General features: G+C 45.3%; 1 protein-coding gene across 1 annotated transcript in view; it reads right to left on the bottom strand.

Moving 5' to 3' along the window:
- Nucleotides 1-2,466: 2,466 nt before the first annotated feature.
- Nucleotides 2,467-23,050, bottom strand: part of hivep2a (HIVEP zinc finger 2a) — a 66,032-nt gene continuing 45,448 nt past the window's right edge. The window contains exons 6-15 of the mRNA XM_080490843.1: nucleotides 22,376-22,538; nucleotides 22,122-22,209; nucleotides 19,910-21,617; nucleotides 19,645-19,802; nucleotides 13,567-13,742; nucleotides 12,181-12,282; nucleotides 9,457-10,312; nucleotides 6,905-7,013; nucleotides 5,720-5,827; nucleotides 2,467-5,618 (exon numbers count right to left, since the gene is read on the bottom strand). Of these exons, the coding sequence (XP_080346969.1) occupies nucleotides 4,851-5,618; nucleotides 5,720-5,827; nucleotides 6,905-7,013; nucleotides 9,457-10,312; nucleotides 12,181-12,282; nucleotides 13,567-13,742; nucleotides 19,645-19,802; nucleotides 19,910-21,617; nucleotides 22,122-22,209; nucleotides 22,376-22,538 (4,236 nt within the window). The 3' untranslated portion in view covers nucleotides 2,467-4,850. The remainder of the gene's footprint in view (nucleotides 5,619-5,719; nucleotides 5,828-6,904; nucleotides 7,014-9,456; nucleotides 10,313-12,180; nucleotides 12,283-13,566; nucleotides 13,743-19,644; nucleotides 19,803-19,909; nucleotides 21,618-22,121; nucleotides 22,210-22,375; nucleotides 22,539-23,050) is intronic.

Raw genomic sequence — 23,050 nt, 5'->3', positions numbered from 1 at the left:
CCTCTTGAGTGTGTGTGTGGTATTAAGACATGTTTGATTGACAGTCACGTCCACAGGAGGCAGAGAAGAGAAGCAGAGCACATTTGAAAGCTGGTAAAGTGTGTGATTGTCAGTGTGGGACGAAAAGGTTCTTCTTCACTCTGCGTTTTGCTCCGTTTGGACAATTTCTCAGTCCATGTTCTCCTGGGACTTCGGCATCGGAAGACAGAAGGGGTGTCAAACATAAGGCCTTTTGACCAAATCGGGTCCGCAAGAGACTCCTGTCTGGCCGCGCCGCCAAGCAAACGGTCAAAGTTTCAAAGAAAACGTTGATTGTTTAACAAATTTCTGACAAATTGGCGACGCTGCCGTGAAATCTAGCAAATTAGCATTAGCCTCAAAGCCATGTTCTCTGGGTGAGTTTGTAAAAACACCCATAATGCAACAGCTGCAGACGTTTGTTGGGACATTTCACTGTATTTTGCACCCGATGGTTTAATTGATATTGGCTTTATGTTAAGTTTGTAGTAATTTATGGTCAGAATTGTTTGTTTTTTCTGAAAGTTTAGACAATTACACAACGCAAACTCTGCGCCACAACAAAGATATTTTAAAGTTTAAGTTTAAAGGTTATTATGGCACTAATTTACCAGTCTGGCCCCCTCATGGTGAAATTGGGCTCTATGGCGCTCTACCAACTCAGTGGCAGATGCCCCCTTGTGGTTGATCGTAGAAGCAGTAGAAAAACACGATAGGATACTAGAAAACACGTGGTGAGACACACAGGGGCAGACAGACACAGGGTACATCCTAATAGTGCCTCCTATCTCCTTTCCTATCCACTTCTTAACTTCAGAAGTGTTTAAGTGGCGACCATGATAAGGAATGTTTGAATTCTCAATAAGCAAAGGAAAGGAGGCTCAATGCTTCTTTTAGAACCTCCTTTAGCCTAGGAAACACTGATGCTTCCTTTAGAGCCTCCTTTAGCTGAGGAAACACTGATGCTTCCTTTAGAGCCTCCTTTAGCCTAGGAACCACTGATGCTTCCTTTAGAACCTCCTTTAGTCTAGGAAACACTGATGCTTCCTTTAGAACCTCCTTTAGTCTAGGAAACACTGATGCTTCCTTTAGAACCTCCTTTAACCTAGGAAACACTGATGCTTCTTTTAGAACCTCCTTTAGTCTAGGAAACACTGACGCTTCCTTTAGAACCTCCTTTAGTCTAGGAAACACTGATGCTTCCTTTAGAACCTCCTTTAGTCTAGGAAACACTGATGCTTCCTTTAGAACCTCCTTTAGTCTAGGAAACACTGATGCTTCCTTTAGAACCTCCTTTAGTCTAGGAAACACTGATGCTTCCTTTAGAACCTCCTTTAGCCGAGGAAACACTGATGCTTCTTTTAGAACCTCCTTTAACTTAGGAACCACTGATGCTTCCTTTAGAACCTCCTTTAGCCGAGGAACCACTGATGCTTCCTTTAGAACCTCCTTTAGCCGAGGAAACACTGATGCTTCCTTTAGAACCTCCTTTAGCCGAGGAAACACTGATGCCTCCTTTAGAACCTCCTTTAGCCGAGGAAACACTGATGCCTCCTTTAGAACCTCCTTTAGTCTAGGAAACACTGATGCTTCCTTTAGAACCTCCTTTAGTCTAGGAAACACTGATGCTTCCTTTAGAACCTCCTTTAGCCGAGGAAACACTGATGCTTCTTTTAGAACCTCCTTTAACTTAGGAACCACTGATGCTTCCTTTAGAACCTCCTTTAGCCGAGGAACCACTGATGCTTCCTTTAGAACCTCCTTTAGCCGAGGAAACACTGATGCTTCCTTTAGAACCTCCTTTAGCCGAGGAAACACTGATGCCTCCTTTAGAACCTCCTTTAGCCTAGGAAACACTGATGCTTCCTTTACCAAAGGAGACCAGCTCATGTTCCCCCACAATTCCTTGCAGCGACATTTAAAGGAACCGGCTCATCGGAGCGTTCAGGGAAACTCAGGATGACTCATCACAGAACATGTTAAGTTACAAAACAATAATCTGCCTTGAACAACTTTAAATAATCTAAAACCAGATCCAAACCAGGAATGTTCTGGATGATGTAAAACGAACAGGGTGAAGTTATTATGCAGCTTCTTCTCACTTTGATTGGTTCTTTATTCCCCTGGAGCCTCTTTTCCTTTATTTACATTCAAACTTTGTGATATTAGAGATTATATCAGTGGTCAGAAGGAGAAAGTGGTAGAAATTAGCTTTTTGTTGTTTTTCCATCACGGTTGACGTCACTAACTTTCGCCACCGTCGGATTATTATTACGTCACCTAGTGGAAGTGCAGAGCGACTGTCTGATCGCCTTTCCTTTACTCCTTTAGGAGGCCTCCTAACACCTATCTACCAAAAGGAGAAAGAAATGCAGTTTTCTATTTTCTATGTGTAACTTTGGTTGAACACAATTTGCCACAAAAAGTCTCAAGACACAGAAAACTGATTCTATTTATATTTATTTGAAAACAACAATCCATTTCTTCCACTTCTACTGCGATTCCTTGTTGCAACTGGGGTCATACATGATATTTGTATTAATTCCACAGAACACCATCACAAAAGTTACCCTTTTATATGCACGTTTACCTTTTTTTTGTCCTTTTTTATTGTACTGTTGTCATTTCTATACAATGACTTGTGCTTTGATATCTTCGTAAGAGAGCGAGAGAGAGAGAGAGAGAGAGGGTGAGCAAAAGAGAGAGAGAGAGAGAGAGAGTTATTTTAAAGACATCATTGTCATCATGATAAGTGTACATAACAGGGAGGATCAAAATAGAAAAAAGTCGTAAGAAGAGGATATACTGGTCGAATACACACCGAGAATACAGAATACAGACACACGCTCACATTGCAGCCTGCCCGACTCAGCCCCAAACTGTCAACAAGAGAAAAAGAGTTGTTGAAATCACCACAAAGCCCTCCAACCAAACGGCTCCCACGTCTTCTCCTGATTTTAGGATTTTTAAGTACGCTGTCGTTGCTTTGCAACAAATACACTCCCTGCTACGTGAGCAGAGCTTTGGCTAAATATTGCTTAGCTACAAAAGGGACGTCCAGGAGAGGAGGAGGAGGAGGAGGAGGGCCGAGAAAGGAAAAAAAAACAAACCCAAAGAAAGGAGGTAAAAACAAAGCAGTGCAGAAAGCTTCAATGTCACAAATGTACTGTCAGTATTATACTTCACGGACAGTCTTCTGATCTCCTTCGAGACACTTTCAATTTCATCTCCCGAAAAACTAAAAAACAGAATGAAAAAATACTGAATAAGGTGCATTTATCAGACGGTTTGGTGTGTGCGTTTGAGAGAGAAGCCTTTAAATAACAGCTTGGATGGGCCAAAGTCTGCATGAATGTTGAAGATATAAATGGCTTAGGGGGGGAGCTGATTGGATATTTACACGGACTGGAATGTTTTCCCCGAAATATCATTGAGAATAAGTCGCCGTTACTTTTACTCGACCTGAAATTAGCCTTGATGGGAGACAGGCGGTTTCCATGAGATCTTAGCCGAATGTCACTGTTTTGTGAGAAGGCATGTTCATTTCCTTAATGCTGGATCTGTTCCTTGTAGAAATCTGAACGGGAAAAAAAAAAAAAGAAAGAAAGCTAATAATACCTTCAAATAGGTTTTAAAACAAAAACAAAAGTGACAGGCAGCGAAGAGCAGCAGAGAAAATGTACAAGCAAACTACTATATTGTGAATGTCATTCTAAATGTTGTGCAGATAGAGCTCCCTATCTAATCCCTCTAATCTAGATAGATAGATAGATAGATAGATAGATAGATAGATAGATAGATAGATAGATAGATAGATAGATAGATAGATAGATAGATAGATAGATAGATAGATAGATAGATAGATTTTATATACTGTATGTATTCATATGCTGGGTAAATATCTACTATGTGTATATACCTCCAAGTTAAGGGGCCTCACTTAGACGTATATAAATAGGTCTAACATATAAAGCCATATTACAGTGTACATATCCTCGCCCTAATGTAAGCAATAGCATCCCCAAAAAACCCCATGCTTTACATAGAAAAAGGCATCCACGACATTTAAGAAAAAAAAAAAAAAATGTACAATTTATGAAACATGGTAACAATAATAAATAGTATTATAGAATTGCTGCTGTACACAAAAAAGCCATTATTTTTTTTTAAAAAATTTCACTCATATAAAAATATGTTTTAGTGCAACCGTACGTAATAGTAATATCCATAACTTCACATCGCTTGTCGAGACTTTTAAGGTGTCCAAAAATAACAGAAGGAAGAAAATAAAAGGGGAAAGAGAGAGAGAGAGAGGGGGGGGGGGAGGGGAGATCGGCGTTGCATTTATTACAGAGCTGATAGTATTGTATTTACAGTTACCTTCCTGCTTTGTTTGCTCATAAGAAAATAAGCAAAAAGAACAACGATAGAGAAAGAAAAGGCACACACGTAGCAGTCCAATTATTATTCTTTTCTTCTGTCGACGTACCGAGTTCTTCTGGTTTTTTGTGTGAGTTTGGTCGTGTTGGTGGTACATGTGTTTTTCTCAACTTCCTTGAATAAGAAAGTCTGTGGTGTCGCACATACATTAAAACTGCAGCGGTCCAAAACATTGAAAATTGTCTTCAGTTGTCGTGTGTGTGTGTGTGTGTGAGAGAGAGAGAGTAAATCAGAAGAAATATGTGTGTAAAAGTGTGCAAAAGTCTTTTTTTTCCTCTCTCTCTGTTGCACTTCATCCCTTCCTATTATCCGAAAAAAAAACAAACCCAAAACAATCCATGGCGTCTCGTCCTCCTCTTCCTCCTCTTCCTCCTCCTCTTCCTCCTGCAGCACTATGATGCCTCCCTGCTCCTCTGTGTGCTTCCTCCCTCCCGGTCTCTCTCCGGCTGCTGGAGGGCTTCAGATCCGGGGCTGGAAGGGTGAGGAGAGGAGGGGGAGGGGGAGGGGGAGGAGGAGGAGGAGGAGGCGGGGTGGATGGATGGGTGATGGGGGGGCCTGAGCTCCAGGCCACTAAAGTGCTGAAAACCTTGAGGAGGAGACGGGGAGGCGTGGGGAGACGGATGATGATGTTGATGATGATGTTGATGATGATGATGATGATGATGAGGATGAGGATGATGAGAATGTGCGTCGAGGGATGGCCCTGAAGGAGAAGGAGAGGAGGAAAGAGCTGTGCCTCCATCCCTCTCTCCTCCTCCTCCTCCTCTCCCTCCTCTCCTGGCGGCTTCCTTGGAGTCGATGCAGAGAGAAGCGATGGCCTTGGTGCAGGTCTGGATGCTCTCTTCCTGCTCCTGCTCCTTTCTCACTCCTCCTCCTCCTCCTCCTCCTCCTCCTCCTCCTCCTCCGTCCTTCTCCTGAGAGGAGGCGTGAGGCGATTCCCCCGATCTGTCTCCTCCCTCGCCACCCGCTCTCTCCGAGGAGGTGAAGTGTGGTGGAGTGGCGTCACGGCCCACAGAGTCCTCCGACACACTCTTGTTCAGCGACAGGCGGGCGGCGGCGTGCTGCGCCCCCTGCTGGCCCAGAGGGGAGGTGATGGACGAGGGGATGGAGTGAACCATCTGGATCCCTCCGATTGGGATCATCGGGAAAGGAGAACGCACCTGAAGGAGGAAAAAAACAACTCCATGAAGACAACAAAACACAAAACTATACATTTAATATCAATGCACAAAAACGAGAATTGTAAAAATTAAAACAGTACCTGTAGTTGTGAGTGGAGTGGGAGGTGACTGAACAGGACCTGATGGGGGGGGCTGGACTGGTTACCAAGGTTACCGCCCCGGTCCCGTTCTCCTGGCAACGGATGCTCCTGGAAACAAATAAGACGATGAAAACTTTTCCAGACCAAACACAAATACAGTTCCAGTAAAAAACGATTATTTATCATTTAAAGAAGTTAAATCAGAGCTTGTTGCAGGTGTGAGTCAACAGAAACAAAGTCGGCGACATTCCGCCAGGTCTGAATAACCGTTGCCGAGATGTTCGTCTGTTATTAAAAGGATGGTCGGATTTCCAAGCAGACTGGGTCTCGCTCTCTGTTTCACGCTTTGTTTAAGTGGGACCAGCAGCGGGAGCCAGAGTTTGAAGTGGGGCTCTTAAGAAGAAAAACAGCCGCGTTATTAACCACACCACCGCCAGCCAAGATCCTATTACCACCAAAACCCGGCAGCCCTCTCTTCAATCATCCCGCCCGCTAACGCTCACAGCCCATCTGACGCGCTCTTTATTCCCTCATCCTCTCTCAATGTTTCTGCTCCGTCTGCCAGACGCGCTCGCCTCTCCACTCCGTCTCTGTCAGCTTCTCCCGTTCTGTCTTCCTCTGCTCCCACTTCTCTGTCGTCTTCTTCCATTTTCACCATTTGTCCTCCTCATGAAGACTGCACGGCAAAGCCACGACTCTTAATGGACTTCATTAGTTATCGGATTAAAACCAGTGTTGGTGACTGAAGGCTGACAGGCTGTGTGGAGTTTGCACCTTCTACCTGGGCCGGGTTTTCTCTCACGGTGCAAAGAAATGTCTCAGTCGTTGGCGGCTGGATTTGTCAAAGTTGTGTTTTGGTGAATGTATATGACGAATACCGAAGTGGGTCATCTCTCAGAGCCCATTTACACAACCTGTCAAGTTGAAATGTGTAATTTTTGTTTCAGTTTGGGAAAAGTTTCATGTTTACACATGTACACGGAAGTGGCTAAAAACCCTGAAAATGATGTAGTTTTCATGTTGGGGCACTAGAGGGTGCTGTTGCATATGCACAGAGAACTACATGCAATAATCATTAACAACGTGAGTACACAAACGTTGTAGTGGGGGACAGACGACCAGGTTGGATCGTAAACGGGGCCCTAAGTGTCCAGTAGTCAAGACAAGACAGTGTCCGACTCTTACCGTCTCCATATCGGCGCTGGCTCTGTGACGTCCCAACGGGCCGAAGTCTCCCTGAACCAGTGCTCCGGTCGGATGGCTCGTCCTCAGGCTGCGAGCGCCTCGCTGAGGGCTGCAGGTCACAAAGAAGAAGACAAGTCAGGAGAAAGGGCGTGCACACTCTCAAGGTAGAAAGTGATGGGCGATGGAGGATGGGTTGATTTATTAGCCTCACGCGATTCCTCCTCTGAAGGTGGAGGGCTGGGGCAAATACCCAGCCCATGCCTGTCCTAGATGTCTTTTGAATGTTAACAAATATTACGTGAGATTTCCTTCTATTTGACCAGCGTTTCCAAAACAATTTCTAGAAATACTGATATGTTATCAAACCGCACTGCACTTCTTTTTACTAAATGTTTGATAGAAACTGCTAATTCAGTGTTTAAAGAGATCAGGTAGGGTTTTTATCGAAGTTGAAAGTCGTGATCACGTTGGGCCATCGCACTGGCCCCTGCAAAGGCTCCCTCCCTTGGTGGTGAGTGGTAGTGCACTCCAGGGTATATGACCCACACAGCCACCACTTGGCACCACTCAGCAGTATCTACCAGTCAAATTGGGATGATGAAGCCACGACCCACCCTACTCTGCCTCCCATTGGCTGCTACTCGCGGCATTCACTGATCTATTGGTTAATGTCTGTTTGTTATGCAGTAGGAGCAAATACTCTGGAAGGATTTTCACTAAATAGAGTAGAGCCACAGTTATAAAAGGAGGCAGAAATGGAGAGTATACCCTCTTCTCCTGGGACCTCCACACTGCTGGTGGCACGACCCCCACTTTGGGAACCACGGCGTTGGAGGATCACGTAATCAGACTGCTGACCCGTTGGCGGTGGGATTCTGACAAACTTCTGGTTACGAGCTTGCTTCCTCAACCTCCAGACAACCACTGCCCCAAATAGACGATTATAAGCAGTCATTTGTTTACACTTTATTTCAAGCTTTAGTTCTCAACCCCCCTCTTGAAAAATGAGATGCTTCATCTTGAGGGGTTATCCATTTCTAACCGTATTTACTCAGACTAACTATTATTAATCACTTCTTTGCAATTATTTATTTCCTAACGTGGGATTCTTCAGCAGAAGTTTCATCCAGATTGTGTCAAAGACCCATTTTGATTGGCTAAAACATGAACGTGAAGCCAAACTGTCCATTCGGACCAACATGCAGGAGTCCTGAGCAGCGTCCATGATCTCTAGGAGTTCCACCACAGTTTATCAGTCTTTGCGACATATATCATAACTGTTTTTGTTCCCCTTGTGGAGGAACGTGGCCCAATCAAACTGACCTCCAATCCATCTCTTATAGTTCATAAATAAACTGACATTAAATTGAAACAGTGGCTTTCTTCTTGTGGCTTGTGGCTTCAGTTTTGTATCCAACACATTTCGCCGAGGTATGTTCTTCAGCATTTTTTCATTTGAACTTGATCCTACCTTGTTTCAAAAGGCCGTCTCAGTATGCACAAACCCATCTGCTTTGGTTTGGATGTTGTTTATTTTCATGGCGAAAGCAGGAAAGGTTAAACCATCGTTATGTAAAAAATCTCCAACCAACTGCAAAATCAGATGAATCATAAAGGTCTTTACGTTTAGTTCTTCTTCTTTTTTTATTGTATTTTTAATAGAGGCGTTTCAAGTCCAGTGTTATCAGTTGTTTTTATTTTTATATATCTGAGTTTACTTGACTGAGGATGTCAGACACATTTCAGTTCAGAGCCACACTCAGCCCATATTCATCATGAGTGGACCAGACGGGTGAAATAGTCCCATGATAACCTTTAAATTTAAACTCTTAAAATTTCCATTTTGTTGTGGCGCAGAGTATACGTGATATTTTCAGAAAACGAGACAATTACTACAGAAAATAACATAAAGCCAATTAATGAAACCTTCTGGTGCAAAATACAGTGAAATGTCAAAAAACCTCCTATAGCTGTTGCATTATGGGTGTTTTTACAAACTCCCCCTGACAGTACGGCTTTGAGGCGAATGCTGCTTTCCGGTTTCAGTGTTGTGTTGTGTCGCTACCCTTAAGAAATTAGTTTTACCATTTGCCTGGTGGTTTGAACGGATTGGAACCTCTGCAGGCCGGTTTTGGCGCCCTGGCCTCAAGTTTGACACCCCTGACCTAGAATTTATCATTTTATTATTAAAATCTTCCATATTTTCTACCCTTTTTAATTTATTTTTGCATTTATCTTCTGAGGACCACACGGTGGCGCAACGGTTAGCGCTGTCGCTTCACAGTGAGGCCTTTCTGTGTGGAGTTTCCATATTGTCGCTGTGTATGCTTCTTCGGTCTCAGTCCCAAAACATGCATGTGAGGTTAACTGGCGATGCTACATTGCCCCTCGGTGTGACTGTGGGTGAGTCTGCCTCGATCTGATTGCCCTGTGATGGACTGGTGACCTGTTCAGGGTGTGTCCTGTCCTCGCCCAGAGTTTTACGAGCTCTTCAGATACATTTGAATTCATTAGCTCTCATAAACGCCTCCAGTCGTCCTCTAAGTTCTCACCTCTGGTGGTGGAGATGTTGGTGAAGCCCTCGGCGAGGAGACAGCGGTCGGATCATCCCCCTGTGGCGGCCCCGGGGTGAAAGGTCACGCTTGTAGTCTCTCCTGGCGGGCGACGTGGGCCGAGAAAGTGGCGACAGCAGGGAGAGATGCCCCCTCCGGGGAGAGAGGTCTCTCCGGTACCCGCCCAGGTCTCTCTTGGGTGAGAGGTGCCGCAGAGGAGAGGCGTCCCGCCGAGGGGAGAGGTGTCCAGAGCGGGGCGAGAGGTCGCGGCGTGGGGAGAGGTAACGGCGGGCCGAGGGGGAGGAGGACGGGGAGACCGGGGACGGGCAGCCCGAGAGGTCCAACCCGGGTGAGGACAAGCGGGAGGAAGATGAGGAGAGGTCCGGGGAGGGGACGGGGAGGTCTTCATCCATGGAGGAGGAGGAGGACGGAGGAACCAGCAGCCTGCTGCCCAGCGGCGGCTGCTGGCTCCGATGATACTCCGCCGCCCGCCCCGCGGGGTCGCAGGGCAGAGCCTGCTGTGTGATCTGGATGCTGGGCACGGTGGTGAAATACCCCAGCTTGTTGGCCTCCCCCAGGAAGTGGGACAGGTGCGGGGACATGGAGTGGGACGCGGCCATGGCCGTGATGGACAGCGACGGCAGGATGTATGGTTGCGGGCTGGTGGAACGCGAGCGCGTCTTCGGGGTGGAGTCGCCATCGTAGTCGTCCTCGTCGTCGTCCTCGTCGTCCACTTCATCGCCCACTTCGTCGCCGTCCTCCTCGCCACCGTCCGAATCCTCGGCGTCGGAGAACTGATGGTCGGCCGCAGATCGTCTGGAGCCCTTCTCAGATGACCTCTGACCTTCTTCTCCATCTTCAAGAGGAGAAACAGAAGAAAAGGGAGAGAAGGTGGAGAGAGAGACAGAGAGACAGACAGAGAGAAAACTGTTTGTATTAACATGTGGAAAACAGAATAAAACACCAATGAAACCTCATTCCCACCAGTTCAAACCCATAAAACACAATAAAATGGCGTTATTTGAGACGAAGCCCTCGACGCTCTGGGTTTCTCTGCTGGATGGACCCCAACCAAACATTGGCAGGGTCTCGTTGTTCAGCAGCAGAGTTGCTGTTGGCAGCAATCCAATGCAAAGACTTTATTATGAAACTGCATCAAATTTGATGGAGATGCACAAGATTTCTGACTCGTTTTCAGCTTGTCGTGGTTAAAAAGAGAAATCCAAACTTGTAATCTTAGTATTTTCATATTTTTCAATCAAATTTATTTGGTTTATCCAAAAGAAGCGTAACAAAAAGAAAAAAAAGTAGCAGCATTTCAGAGTTAATAAATTGTATTTAGGAGCAGAAATCCGATCCACTAACACTGGACTGGTCTCTTGTGTGCAGCAGTTTTCCACAAGCCACAAATGTTTACGTCTCAGTGATTCACCCATGAGTTTCTCTGGCTTTTCCCAAAAAGCTTAAAGAGTGGAGCCAGGACGCACACCAGGGGTCAACCGGAGTGAAAGTGGAGGGAAATGTAATTTGGTGGTGTACATGCTGAGGAATTACTACCAGCTATCACTCTCGTACTGCTCAGATGTGACAGCGAGGACTTGATTCATCCACTTAATCATCAGCGATCCGATTCAATCCAACGTTCACTGTTACTCTAAAGCACATGCCACCTAAACTCTATTATCACAGTCCAAAAAATACATCCAAACAGGAGCTGTTGCAGAAAAAACATCATAATACTGATAATATCGACCTCATCAGAAAACATGAATCTGATTTATAAAGAAATAATGTATCTGATGGTCTTTCAGTTGTAAAGTGCATCGCAATAAACCATTAAATATACATTTTAATATCATAACTGTAGCTGTGATTATTGTTTCTAGATCACTGTTGAGCTGTGAAATATAGATTAAAGAATTTAGCTGCTAAAGATGCAGGTTTGTCCTTCAGGAGACACTCGGTGACTCCCACAGAGAGACAACACTGACATGCTTTGGGACCGGTTTACACAGCGTTTCAAGTGCAGTTGTGTTTTCACTTAAAACGTTGTGTAAATGAGGTCTCATCCAGTGAAGAATCAACCTGAAACTAGTCCAAAGAGGTGCTGATTGTTCTCAGACGGGCTGCCTGTAGCGTCTCATGTAAGGACGTCAAATCTCTCACTGCCACTGATCCACAGGTGAAAAAGTCTCATCTTTCCCAACCTACAAATGCACCATTCTCCATAGATCGCTGTGTAATGAATAAAAACACCAAAACACTGTCAGATTTTGGAAAAGTTCCTGGTTTGGCTTAAAATATCAGCTTTTGTGGCTGGAAGTGCATAAAGGACATTTCAGTGGAGAAGACTGGTTAAAATGTGCTACAACAAAGTGGCTGATTCATTGTTCTTTGGAGATTCTTCTGAAAAGAATCACAAGGAACAATTGAATACTGCATGGAGGTCCTCCCCCTCCTCTTCCTGCTGCCCTGTCTTTTTTTTTAAAGGTGGCTTGAGTGTCAAGTGCGGTTGTTTGACATGAGTCCTGGCTGTCAGGACGAGCTCTGCTTTCCATTACACTAATTGTCCTTGCGTGACCGCACCGAGCCAAAGACACTGCAGACAAGACAGCACCAGATAACAGGATGTCCCTGCAGCTCCTCTCTCTGTGTGTGTGTGTGCGTGTGTTTATGTGTGTGTGTGTGTGTGCGTGCGTGCGTGCTTGTTCGCCTTTGTCCTACCTCCGTCGTCTGCCTCTGCGTCCTCAACAGAAGACATGGAGACTCCCAGCTCCAAACACTTTTTCATATGCGCCTTGGACTTCATGTGCTTTGTGAGGTTTCCTGTGAAAACAGTTTTAAAAATCACACACGGGCACCGTTTAACCAGTCTCTCTGGAAACCAGAGCTCGTTTGGCCGCATCAACGCCAGCGAGGAACAGAAAGATGGGAACAGAAGAGGTGAAAGGAAGAAAAGAGAGCACGTAATTATAATCTACAAATTATATGTAATTTACACAAAACGTGACATAATGACAGATTAACTCAACCAGGTCCGAGTGCGTCTCATCTGAATGCAACACACGCCGATAATGGCCTCTTATTAAAGATCGTATATCAACTCCTCAGCATGTTTCACCTCTGATATGATGGAGGTTCCTGTCTGACCGCAGCATCTCGCCATGTTTTATTCATTCATGGAACCACTTACTCCACATTTCACCACTGAATTCTTCAGTTTTCCTCATAAAAACCTGCCTCGGGATTTTGCTGCTAACACCTGAGTAAATGTTAGGAGGAATATTTTCCATTCATGGGTTTCAAAGAACGTCACGATCGAAAGTAAAGATGCATATTTATGAGATCATTCTGACTTCTAAAGCACGAGGTCTCTGCAGCTTGAAAAGTGAGGCCCCGCTGCGTTTTGGCCGTCCGTTTACACAATAACAGCGCTCGGAGTCACAACTTTTTGAAAACTGCTCCCACGGGGGAACTTTTTGGAAATGCTACGCCGGTGGAAACGTGCAAAAATGCAACTTTTCAAAAACGGTTTGACACAACTTTTGGAAAACTCGGACTTCATCTTTACGGAAACGGGGGGAAAACGTAACGCTTTCAAAAACTCAAAACTCCGCCTCTATGCAAACGGAGGAAAACGCATCTTTTCGAAAATGCTCTGAATCCGACTCCGTCTCCGTGAGAAAACACAACTTTTCCAAACACATGCGCACCACGGCTGTAGTAACTAGTTGTACTGCACATGCTCAGTAGATGGACAATAAGAACAAAGTTTCCTCCGTCGTGTCATGACTCTCAGTCCAGATTCTCCTGGACTTGGTACTTTTATTTTGACAGTCACTGTAATAACAATACAACTTGGTCGTCTGTCCACTAGAACGTCTGTGTTCCCCCAGTATTAATGTTTGGAGCTCTGCATGCACGTGTGTGTGGTTTCATCACGGCTTTGTGTCATTTATTGCAAAATATTTAGTATATTCTATTTTTCAACCATTTTTAAAACAAAATCCTTTTCATTCTATTGGACACCGGCGAGATGCACGTTCCTCCTCTGCCTACTTCACGACCTCTTCCTGCTCAAATACTCATGCACTGCGTACGAGCACCTACCTTTCGTCTTGAACGCAAAGTTGCAGAACTTGCAGACGTAAGGCCGGACGTCGGTGTGCGTTCGGATGTGTTTCTTCAACATGCTGGGCTTCTTGCAGCGGATGCCGCACTCTTCACAGATGTACTTCCCTCGGCCGCGGCCGCGGACGTAGACGTAGTCTTCGTTAGACTTATACCTGGGAAAAAAAAAAAAGCACAAATACTTAAAATCATATTCATCTTTGCTTTGTGATAAAAGCGTCACATTCATTTACTTTTAATTACTCATTATAATTAAACTAAATTATTTGATTATTATTGAATTATTATTATTAAACTAATAATTAAGACACGGCGGACATAAATAAAAAACATTTGATAAAAACTACACATACACCGGATTGTTTTCCATAGAAACTCTCTGTCCTCCACAGAGGGGTCAGAGGTCAAAGTAAAAATCCCTGCAGCTTGTGGAGATTCGCCGTCACGCTCGAGGACACAGGCCTGCTGACACAGAGGTTCTGCCTCAGGAATCAGGCTGAAATCAGGTTTTCTTTGCTCAGCTGCAGCTGCGAGCAGCAGAGAGAGGCGAGTGCCCAGGGAGGGAGGCAGCAGCCTCTCTCTTTAACTTTAAGTAACACATAATAGAAGCTGCTCTGTGCTGCTGATAGAACAGAAACCACATTGATATTGTTTGTTGTAAAGTAAATCAGGTTAGACAACCTGACGGGAGGATTATTTACCCATCTTTAGCATCTACTTTAGCCAACTTAAGTCCTGATCTAATAGAGGTTTATGCCAGGGGTGTCAAATATAAGGCCTGTGGGTCCAAAACGGTCCTGCAAGAGGCTCCAAGCCGGTCAAACCACCGGGCAGGTTGTACAAATTTCAAAGAAAGCACCCACTAGTGGCCCTCCATCGGGAGTGTCCAACCCCGGAGTCCTCGAGGGCCGGTGTCCTGCATGTTTTAGTTCCTCCCTGCTTCAGCATACCTGAGTCTAATGATGATGTCATCACCAAGGTTGTGAAAAAGCCCAATAACGAGCCCCTCATTGTAACCAGGTGTGTTACAACTGGGAGGAGCTAAACCCTGCAGGACAGGGACCCTGGAGGACCGAGGTTGGACACCCCCTGCCCTACGTGATAACTACAAAATGTTCATTGTTTCTGCCGTTTCCGTGTAAACGGACATCGTTTAGAAAGCGCAAAACTTTTCTGAAACGCAAAAAATGATGCATTTTCACCAGAAATGTTGTCGTGTAAAAGGGGCGTGAGCATCGAGGAAGACTGCGGCAAAATGATGAAAATAATGAAGCTGCTGAACAGGAGGATTGTGCTACACCTTCATACATGACGCCTACAAACACGTGCAGCTCCTCTATGGTCGCGACTGAAACAGGGACAAATGCCGCCTTTTTCTTCTTTCTTCATCAAAACCACAGTCCTCTTACGTCTTTTTACAACTCTTTGCTTGTGTTTGAAAAAGGTTGATCGCACACAAAGTTTTGATCGCGACAGCGGAGAGTCCGTCCGTCATGGAGGGAAACGACTGTAACCGGCAAATAAAAGCTGCTGAAGTCCGCCTGTCTAAAAGAAGAGTGTGGGGAGGGGCAGATAGTGAAAATCACTGGTGACTTGTGTTGTTTCCTCTCCTGTCTGCATCGGCTGGAGGATTGGGAGGCGGGTAACGGGTACTTCGGGGTCTCGTGTTTTCAAGGAGGTCGAGTATCAGGTACATCAAACAATCCGTCTGCCTCGGTCTTCCAACTGCACGGCGGACTGGGAAATACCTCCGAACGCTCGTCTGAGTCGAGATGTTTGCACAGCTGCAGCCCGTTATGAAAATGAATTATGGTGATTTTTTTTTGTTCTATTCCATTTTATCCGCAGCACACGGTAAGATCATGAAGCAGATTGGCTTTCAGGACGGCTGAACGCCGACGTGACGGGACTGGATTGGGGTTTTTCTCTGCCACAAAACCTCGACGTTCACCCGATGTCACGTATTTATTTGGACAGTCAGACGCGCTTGTGTATCAGTATGCACGCCGTCTACGCTCATGCAAACGTTTGTTTGCTTTTACCTACTTATTACACCTGAAGTGTCCTTCAGGGACAGCGGGGGATTACTTCACTGTCTGCTGCATTTAATAACTCCCCAAGTGTGTGTGGGTATATTTTGCATGCACCGTCTGTTCCATTCAGTAACCGTGGCCTTCCTGGCTCTACTGGAGACTATAAAACATTATAATACCGTAGGAATGTTTCTCACTGCAGGGGGCTGCTGGCTTAAACTCGCTCATGCAGGCTTTATGTGAGCAGTCAATGTACATTTTAATGCAAATCCCTGTTTTCCGATGTGGAAAATACACTTTATGTGACTTTAATGACAACATCATAAATACTAAAAGAGCATCTCAGCTGCTTGGCGATCAAACTGAACCTTTTACTGCTGCAGGAATCAATCTGATCAGAATTCAGTCGCGCCAGCGCAACTCTTCAAATTCAGCTGGAAAGTGATCGCAGGACCAAATAATGAAAGTATAGCTCGAGGACTATGTTTCCAAAATACAATCAGGATGAAGACACGCCTAAAGACTATCAAAACAATGATTACAAGGATTCAAGGGAGTATTTCAGTACACAAGGGTTATCCATGCTACTAAATTAAGGTTGGCTGGATTAGCATGCTATAGGGAACCAGAGCAACACATTTCCAATCCATTACGGAGCTCAGGGGTGTCAAACATCAGGCCCGTGGGCCAACGCCAGTCCGCAAGAACAAACCACCAAGCAAACGATGAGTTTTCATTTGAAACATTTCTGTGTAAACATGGCCTGAAACTGCCCTTAAATCAAAGTAAAAGAGTCAATAAGTGACATCAAACCAGTCCAACAAACCATAAAAGTAAAATTAAAACCAAAGCTGCCTTTAATTCAGCCCAAAACTGGGTTTATAGTCAAAAACCAGCTTGAAATAAAACCATCTAAAACCATCCCAAACTAATCAAGTCCAAAACTTCTCCAATACCAGCCGATACAAGTTTAAAATGACTTACTATGAATTTTGACACGGTGTCCTAAAGTTAGTCTGAGAAAAGTCTAAAGCAGCGTTTCAGAGACGTAGCGTCCCCCGTCTCCACAGCGACCAAGAAGGAGCGAATTCACCTTGGAAGCTGTTTTCAAAAAGTTGCGTCTTCACTGGCTTCATGCGGTGTTGTCGTGTAAATGAACAGCGAAAACGCAACAAAGGATTTGTGTTCATTGATGCTACGTGTCTTAATGCAGCTCAGGTCAGGTTGTTTGTCTTGGTTAGGATTTACCATTCACCCATATTTGACACCCATTTTACCCAACTTAAGCAGTGATTGATCTCAATTCAGTATAACGTTAACAGAGCCACACAATGGGTTAGCAGCTCATAACAAGCCCACAAACGTATATTCCAGGGGAATTAGTGACTCTAAAATTGTCCATATGTGAGTGACGTGTTCGTTTGAGCCAAAATATCTTCTGTCATGAAAACGATCCTGCTGAAGAAAACATGTTGCGCTCGTGTTACACCGCCAATTCTAAAATCTGCCATCACTTCTACAAAGCACACTTGAGTAAGCAGCGATAAATGAAACACTTATCAGGGCCCTTTATCCAAACAAATAAACACCAGTTATTCATGTTGCAAGCAAAGTGTGAAAAAGTCTTTAAAATACATCTAATGGGGGATAAGATCCTGTTTCACACCCCGATATATGAAAAAGAGAAGAAGAATGATGAAAGTTGTTGTCCAAAAACCAGCCTGTGATGAGTTTACCAGCCTGTCGGCTGCACAAATTAGACTCAAAGAAAAGGTTGTAAAACCAGAAGTCTTTGTTCTTTGATACCTGAGCAAGGTTTTTTTTCAACTACGAACAAGGAAACAGATGGTCCAAGTTCATACTGAGATCAAGTGATCAGTTTGATTGAAATCTCAGGCGTGAGGATGAAGCTCTTCAGCACATTCTCCACCAGTGATTTTGCTAATGCTCGCACCCTCGCTTCATACCGAGAAGGTCGTGGGTTCACATCCGAGCCCTTCTGCATGTTCTCCCTGTGCATGCCTGGGTTTTGATGACCCTAGTTTAGGTGCGTGATTGACTGGTAACTTTAGCAGGGTGAGGACTGCCTTCAACAGTGGTACCCTGGGATCGGTCCAGCGGCCCTGAAGAGGACAAAGTGGGGTAGGAGATGGATTGGAGGGCCTTGAGCTCTAATTCTGCCTCTGATCCTAAAGTTCTGATCCTCGGTTTTTATTACTGTTCCCAAATCTCAGTTTTAAAGTTACTCTACCATTTAGGACCCGGTTTTAGTTGTTGATGTACCTCTCTGATATGTTGTCAATACCTATCTTAAGGATATTCGTCATTACACTCACACAAACACGTATTTTCATTTAGAATTTCATGGAATGTCCTCTGGTTTGTTGATATCATGACGCTCACGGAAACTCCCGAACTATCCTGTGGAGTTGTTCACAAGATCCCATTTTTACACTCGATTTTTGCCAGATCTCGATTCGCACGGGAAAAACAATCAATGATCCGTTTCACAACATTGCAGACTATTCTTGTGGCTTGAAGACGCTCTCTCTGAGAAAGTCTGGATATTTTTCGGGCTGAGTCGGTCAAATGTTGATATTTTCACTTGAGCTGCCGCGACGCCATCTTTGATATCCCAGAAATCCTTGCGGCAGGTTTCCGAAGATGATGTCAGTCAGCGAAACATAAACACATTTTCGATGGTTAGAAATTCCTGTCTGTTTGTAAACAAATTGACTTTGGTCTGATCGATTTAGGTTGTCACACCTGATACCCTGTAGTAAAAAGGGACTCGAACCCAGGACCCCACACTTGAGGCATTTTTGATGTCTCAGAGCGTTATGTATATTCTGTGTGTTTATTTATGTTTCGTTAGTACCTTTTTTTTGGTCTTAAATAGCTCTCTCCCTGCCATACTTCCAATATCTATAATGGTACGAGATGGTAACGAGATACTAATGGGCGATGCTGAGTTGGTAACAATACAACAAGTACTAAAGTCCCCGTGTCATCATCATCATCATCAGACTTTGAATTGCTCTGAAAGTTACGTGTGAGGTTTGTAATCAGCTCTCTGGACGTCTCACTTTTCACCTTGCCGTGTTACAAATCCAAACATCCCACTCAGTGTCAAACCTTCAGCCAATTATGTGTCTCTGCTGAAGAAAACTCACAATCCATGCAACAGATGTCGAAACACCGCGATGACAAAGATTTCAAACATGTACCGAAGTCTTTGTTTTTTACTCATTAGAAAAGAGAACGGAAATCTTTGCATAATGCAGATTGAGCATCTGGGAGTCTGATGCTGATACAAATCTTTCTATCCTAAAGTCAATTCTTATAGGACGAATAAGCAGCTTTATTCCACCCACTCTCTTGGTGTCAGAAGAAGTACGAGACAAACTGGCAAATGCGCAGTGTTGTGAATAATATGTGATAAATTAAAGTGTTACTGTAACACCATGACATTGGACAGCCGGTTACAGCGAGTGGGCTCCAGGAAAGTTTAGGATAAACCCTCTGTAACTCTGTTGGACTGCTGCTTCTTGAACTGTGTTTGTTGGAAAAGAGGTTGCCAACCTTTTTCTTTGAGGGTCTCAAGAGAAAGGTTTTACCTTTGGGTAACACCGCCACTGTCTTAGGGTGTTTGGTGGTCTGCTGCTGCTTCACTTTGCATAGTTTAAAACATTCATTCACCAGTTTTTCACACGAAAGGAGCATTCTGCAATAATTTTGTCCATCGTGCCAATGAAGTTTTCTTTTATGTAATTTTCTTGGTGCATTCGTTTTTCTTTTTTCCCCCCTTTTGACCGATTCATTCATTCCATTAAACTTAGTAGTTTTGTCACTTAAATGTATTAAATGCTGACTCACTTATCTTCAAGACATAAATGTTATACCCCTGAAAATAAGGTGGGCTTCACGACCCCCCTCACCCACCCCCCCCCACAACCCCCATCACTCTTTGGCGCCCTCGTGGGGGACAAGCCCCCCTGGTTGGGAATCACTGCGTTAGACGTACCCGCCTTCGAAGATCTTGATGCGGGCTGGTTCAGTGGAGGGTTGTTTGGCCGAGACCTCCTTCTCCACCTGCTCCTCCTTCGAACGATCCCATGACGCCACTCCTTTCATCTTCCTTCCGAAATTCCCGACGTCCACCGGCATCAGCTCTGGTTTTAGCTACAGAAAGAGTGAAAATGAACTTAAAGAGTCGAATGAAGCGCGCTTTCAGCGGATGGATTTATTTGCATTTATGAACAATGGGTCTTTTTGCATAATAAACATACCTGATCAAACCTCAGCTTCCAGGCCACAGATGAGACAAGTTTCCCGGAGCTGGGTGGAGACAAGGCTGCCACGGTGTACATCGAATCAGTGTTCCTTTTCTGTTTGGACCTCAGCAGAGCAAGTGCAGCCTTGGTGCTGAGGTTTAAAGGATTGGGATTGTAGGAGCTGACAGACCACGAGTTGTAGACGGAGCTACGCAGTGCTGCCTGACTGCTGTTGGGTTTGGTGTAGTTCAGGAAACACCAGCTGACTCTGCTTGTGGTGCGCAGGCTCGGGAACTGAAAGAACTGCTGGACGTCAGCCACGTCGGTCACCAGCAGAGTCTGACCTGCTGCTTCAGGTAATCCTGCACTTTGGTTGGCAGCGAGCTGAACCAGCATGCTGACGGAGGCTTTCCCGGGTGTCGGTTGCTTCGTGTTGTCGGTGTCGTCTGCATCGTTGGAGGAGGAGACCATGGACTCTGGACTGGAGGTGCGTTCTGGGGCTGTGTCGTCTACATCGAGCTCCTCTGGGGAGTCCCGGCCACTGGATGCCGGGTAACGGTTTGTGACAATCTGAAGAGGCGGGGTGAAACTTTCGGCTCGCGGGATGTCAGGGAGGTGTGGGGCAGAAGATCGGACAGGAATGGCAATCTTGGAAAAATCACTGAGTGGTGGAGAAGAAGACATCCTTTCACAGTCATCCACTGAACCCTCACTCTTCAGATGAGCTCTCTGGCCTCGTCTCTTCTCAGACGTTCTGATGGTTTCAGTCCCACTCAGTTCCACGGCACTCATCTCTTTGACAATCTGTCCATACATCCGCTCCTCCTTTACTCTTTTTTGCTGCTTTGTCTCAATGAAGAGCTCCAGTGAGCTTGTGGGGGAAAGCATGCGCTTGCCGCCTCCGATACCGGATCCCGAGGCGTCTGTAGTGGATATAGTGCCCGATGTCAAAGACAGTGGGATTCCCGTATTGAGACGTTGCTCTGGCAGAGAGTCTTGATCCTTCCAGAGTGGGTAGCGCAAGGCCACACCATCAGTCTGTCCCAAGAAGTGAGACAAGTTAAAACCTGATCCACTTATTCCTCCTCCAGGTGGTTTGCTGACACTCACCGTAGGAGGAATGGTGTTGTCTGCACTGCCTGGCCCTTGTGCACCATGGGAGGCTATCAGTTGGCTAACACTGGTGTACATAACACTACCAAATGATGGCACATGGGTTTGGAGCCGCACAGGAACCAGCAGACCAGGCAAAGAGGCCTGGGAGCCCAGATTCTGTGTGGCAAAGACTGGTTGAATCTGCTGCAGAAGCATGGAGGAGGCAGTGGAGTTGGGTTGATGGAGCTTGGCCGACAAGGGAGAGGAACGTGAAGAAAAAGAAGCTGAGTGAATCTGAGAACCCACATTTTCAGAGTTTCCATCGTACGGCTGAGGGTCATGGATTTGCTGGAGGGAGTGTAGCTGTTGGTGTTTGTGGGGCTGGTGTCCGGGTAGAGTGGCCGGTGATCTGATGTGTAATTTTTGGAGTTGCTGTTGAGCCTGGAGGGTCTGCTGCTGTCTGGGCAAGTGATCAGCATCCTGATTCCAAAACAGACCTGGATGCGAGAACGAAAGAAAAGGAGGGCCACCCTGGTACTGCTGGATTATATCCTTGCTCACCACGTCATGACTTGGATGTTCTCCCTCTGATGATGAACCTTGGGTTTGTAGGCGATGCTGATAGGACCTGAGATGAAAAAAATCAGAATTTTCCTACATTTAGAATATAGCTATTACAGTACATCAGCTCTTTTAAAATTCTATAGTGCCACTTTTGCTCTCTGACGCCTATTTATAGCACAGACCCACAAGGTGAAGTACGCCGACTGTAAGGGCAGTGATTGGTTTGCTCTACTACGTCATGCAGCATGTTAAGGAACTCCACATGTGATTGACATCATGGTGTCCTAAATGTGCACTTCATTGGAGAACAGCACACACCACCCAGGGGCAGGGCATAAATACTGGTTGCAGTGTCGTCCACAACGTTTTGCACACCTCCGATCACATGGACCACCCCGCGCAAGAAGCTAGTCTGTGGCTCGCCATTACAATCTGCTAGCTTGCGCCTGACTCCATCGCGGCACATCCTGACTCCATCGCGGCACATACAACCTTGATGCAGAACTTCCCGAAGTGAAGGGACGGCCCTATGTGGACTGTAGATACGGTTGTATACTGAAGCCTTTACCTGCTGTAGAGCGGTTCATCTTGTAAGCTGTCCTCACTGATACTCTGTTGGAGAACATGCTGGTGGTGCTGGTGGTAAGATCCAACCCCTGTTGAGCCAAAAGAAACAACTTGACTTAAGATACATACCACTCCTACTTTGTTTTGTGTTACTGAAAACGTCAGCCTGAGCTTTGGGACTGTGTCAAAATTAAAAAAAAAGATTTGAGCTTCAACCTTTCACCAAGTTGAGTGTTCTGGTGATGCTGGGCTTACCAACAGAGCCGACTCGTTTGGTCCTGCCAGCCACATCGCTGCTGCTGTGGGGGGATCCTGTTGGGCCTGGCCTGGCGCCATGCTCCAAACTCTCCTGCTTGATTGACATTTCAGCGACCCCTGGCTCCTGGGTGACAGCCTCTGGATAAACACTCAGTGAAGCCTGTCAAATATACAAAAGTGTAGAAGAAGAAGAAGGTGTAAGTCAAGCACGGTTTTAGGCAGCGAGTCATCCAGCCGTCATTTTGGACCGTCAATTTTCGGAAAAGACGGATGAAAAAATAGCGGACGTTGCTCAAAGCGTCTAAAATATGTTTATAATGGCCATCACTACTTGTCACCTTCTAATTTTGCCTGAATTCATCTTTTTTTCGCCGAAATATAGTGAATTATCAGCTGGTGTACACAACTCCTAACTGACTTCCGATTTTGTATTACGCCCAGTAACGAGCGTTGTGATTGGTCAATTAACACCATGTGGACTATACCTTTTGAAAGGCGGCCTCTGATTGGTTCGTAATTCTCTGACTCATCCTGGTGCGTTCAAATGCTAGAGCAGAGAGGAGCATTTTCCTTTCCAAGATGCTGACCAATTATATCTGCAGAATCCACACAGGTGGTATTAATTATATGGACCTATGATCTATCTTCTAAGTTTTCACTTCCAAAATTAAA

The sequence above is a fragment of the Lipophrys pholis genome (assembly GCF_963383615.2).
Source record: "Lipophrys pholis genome assembly, chromosome: 21".
Classification (NCBI taxonomy): domain Eukaryota; kingdom Metazoa; phylum Chordata; class Actinopteri; order Blenniiformes; family Blenniidae; genus Lipophrys; species Lipophrys pholis.
Note: the sequence above shows the minus strand (reverse complement) of the source record. Positions and strands in the feature narration are given on the sequence as shown.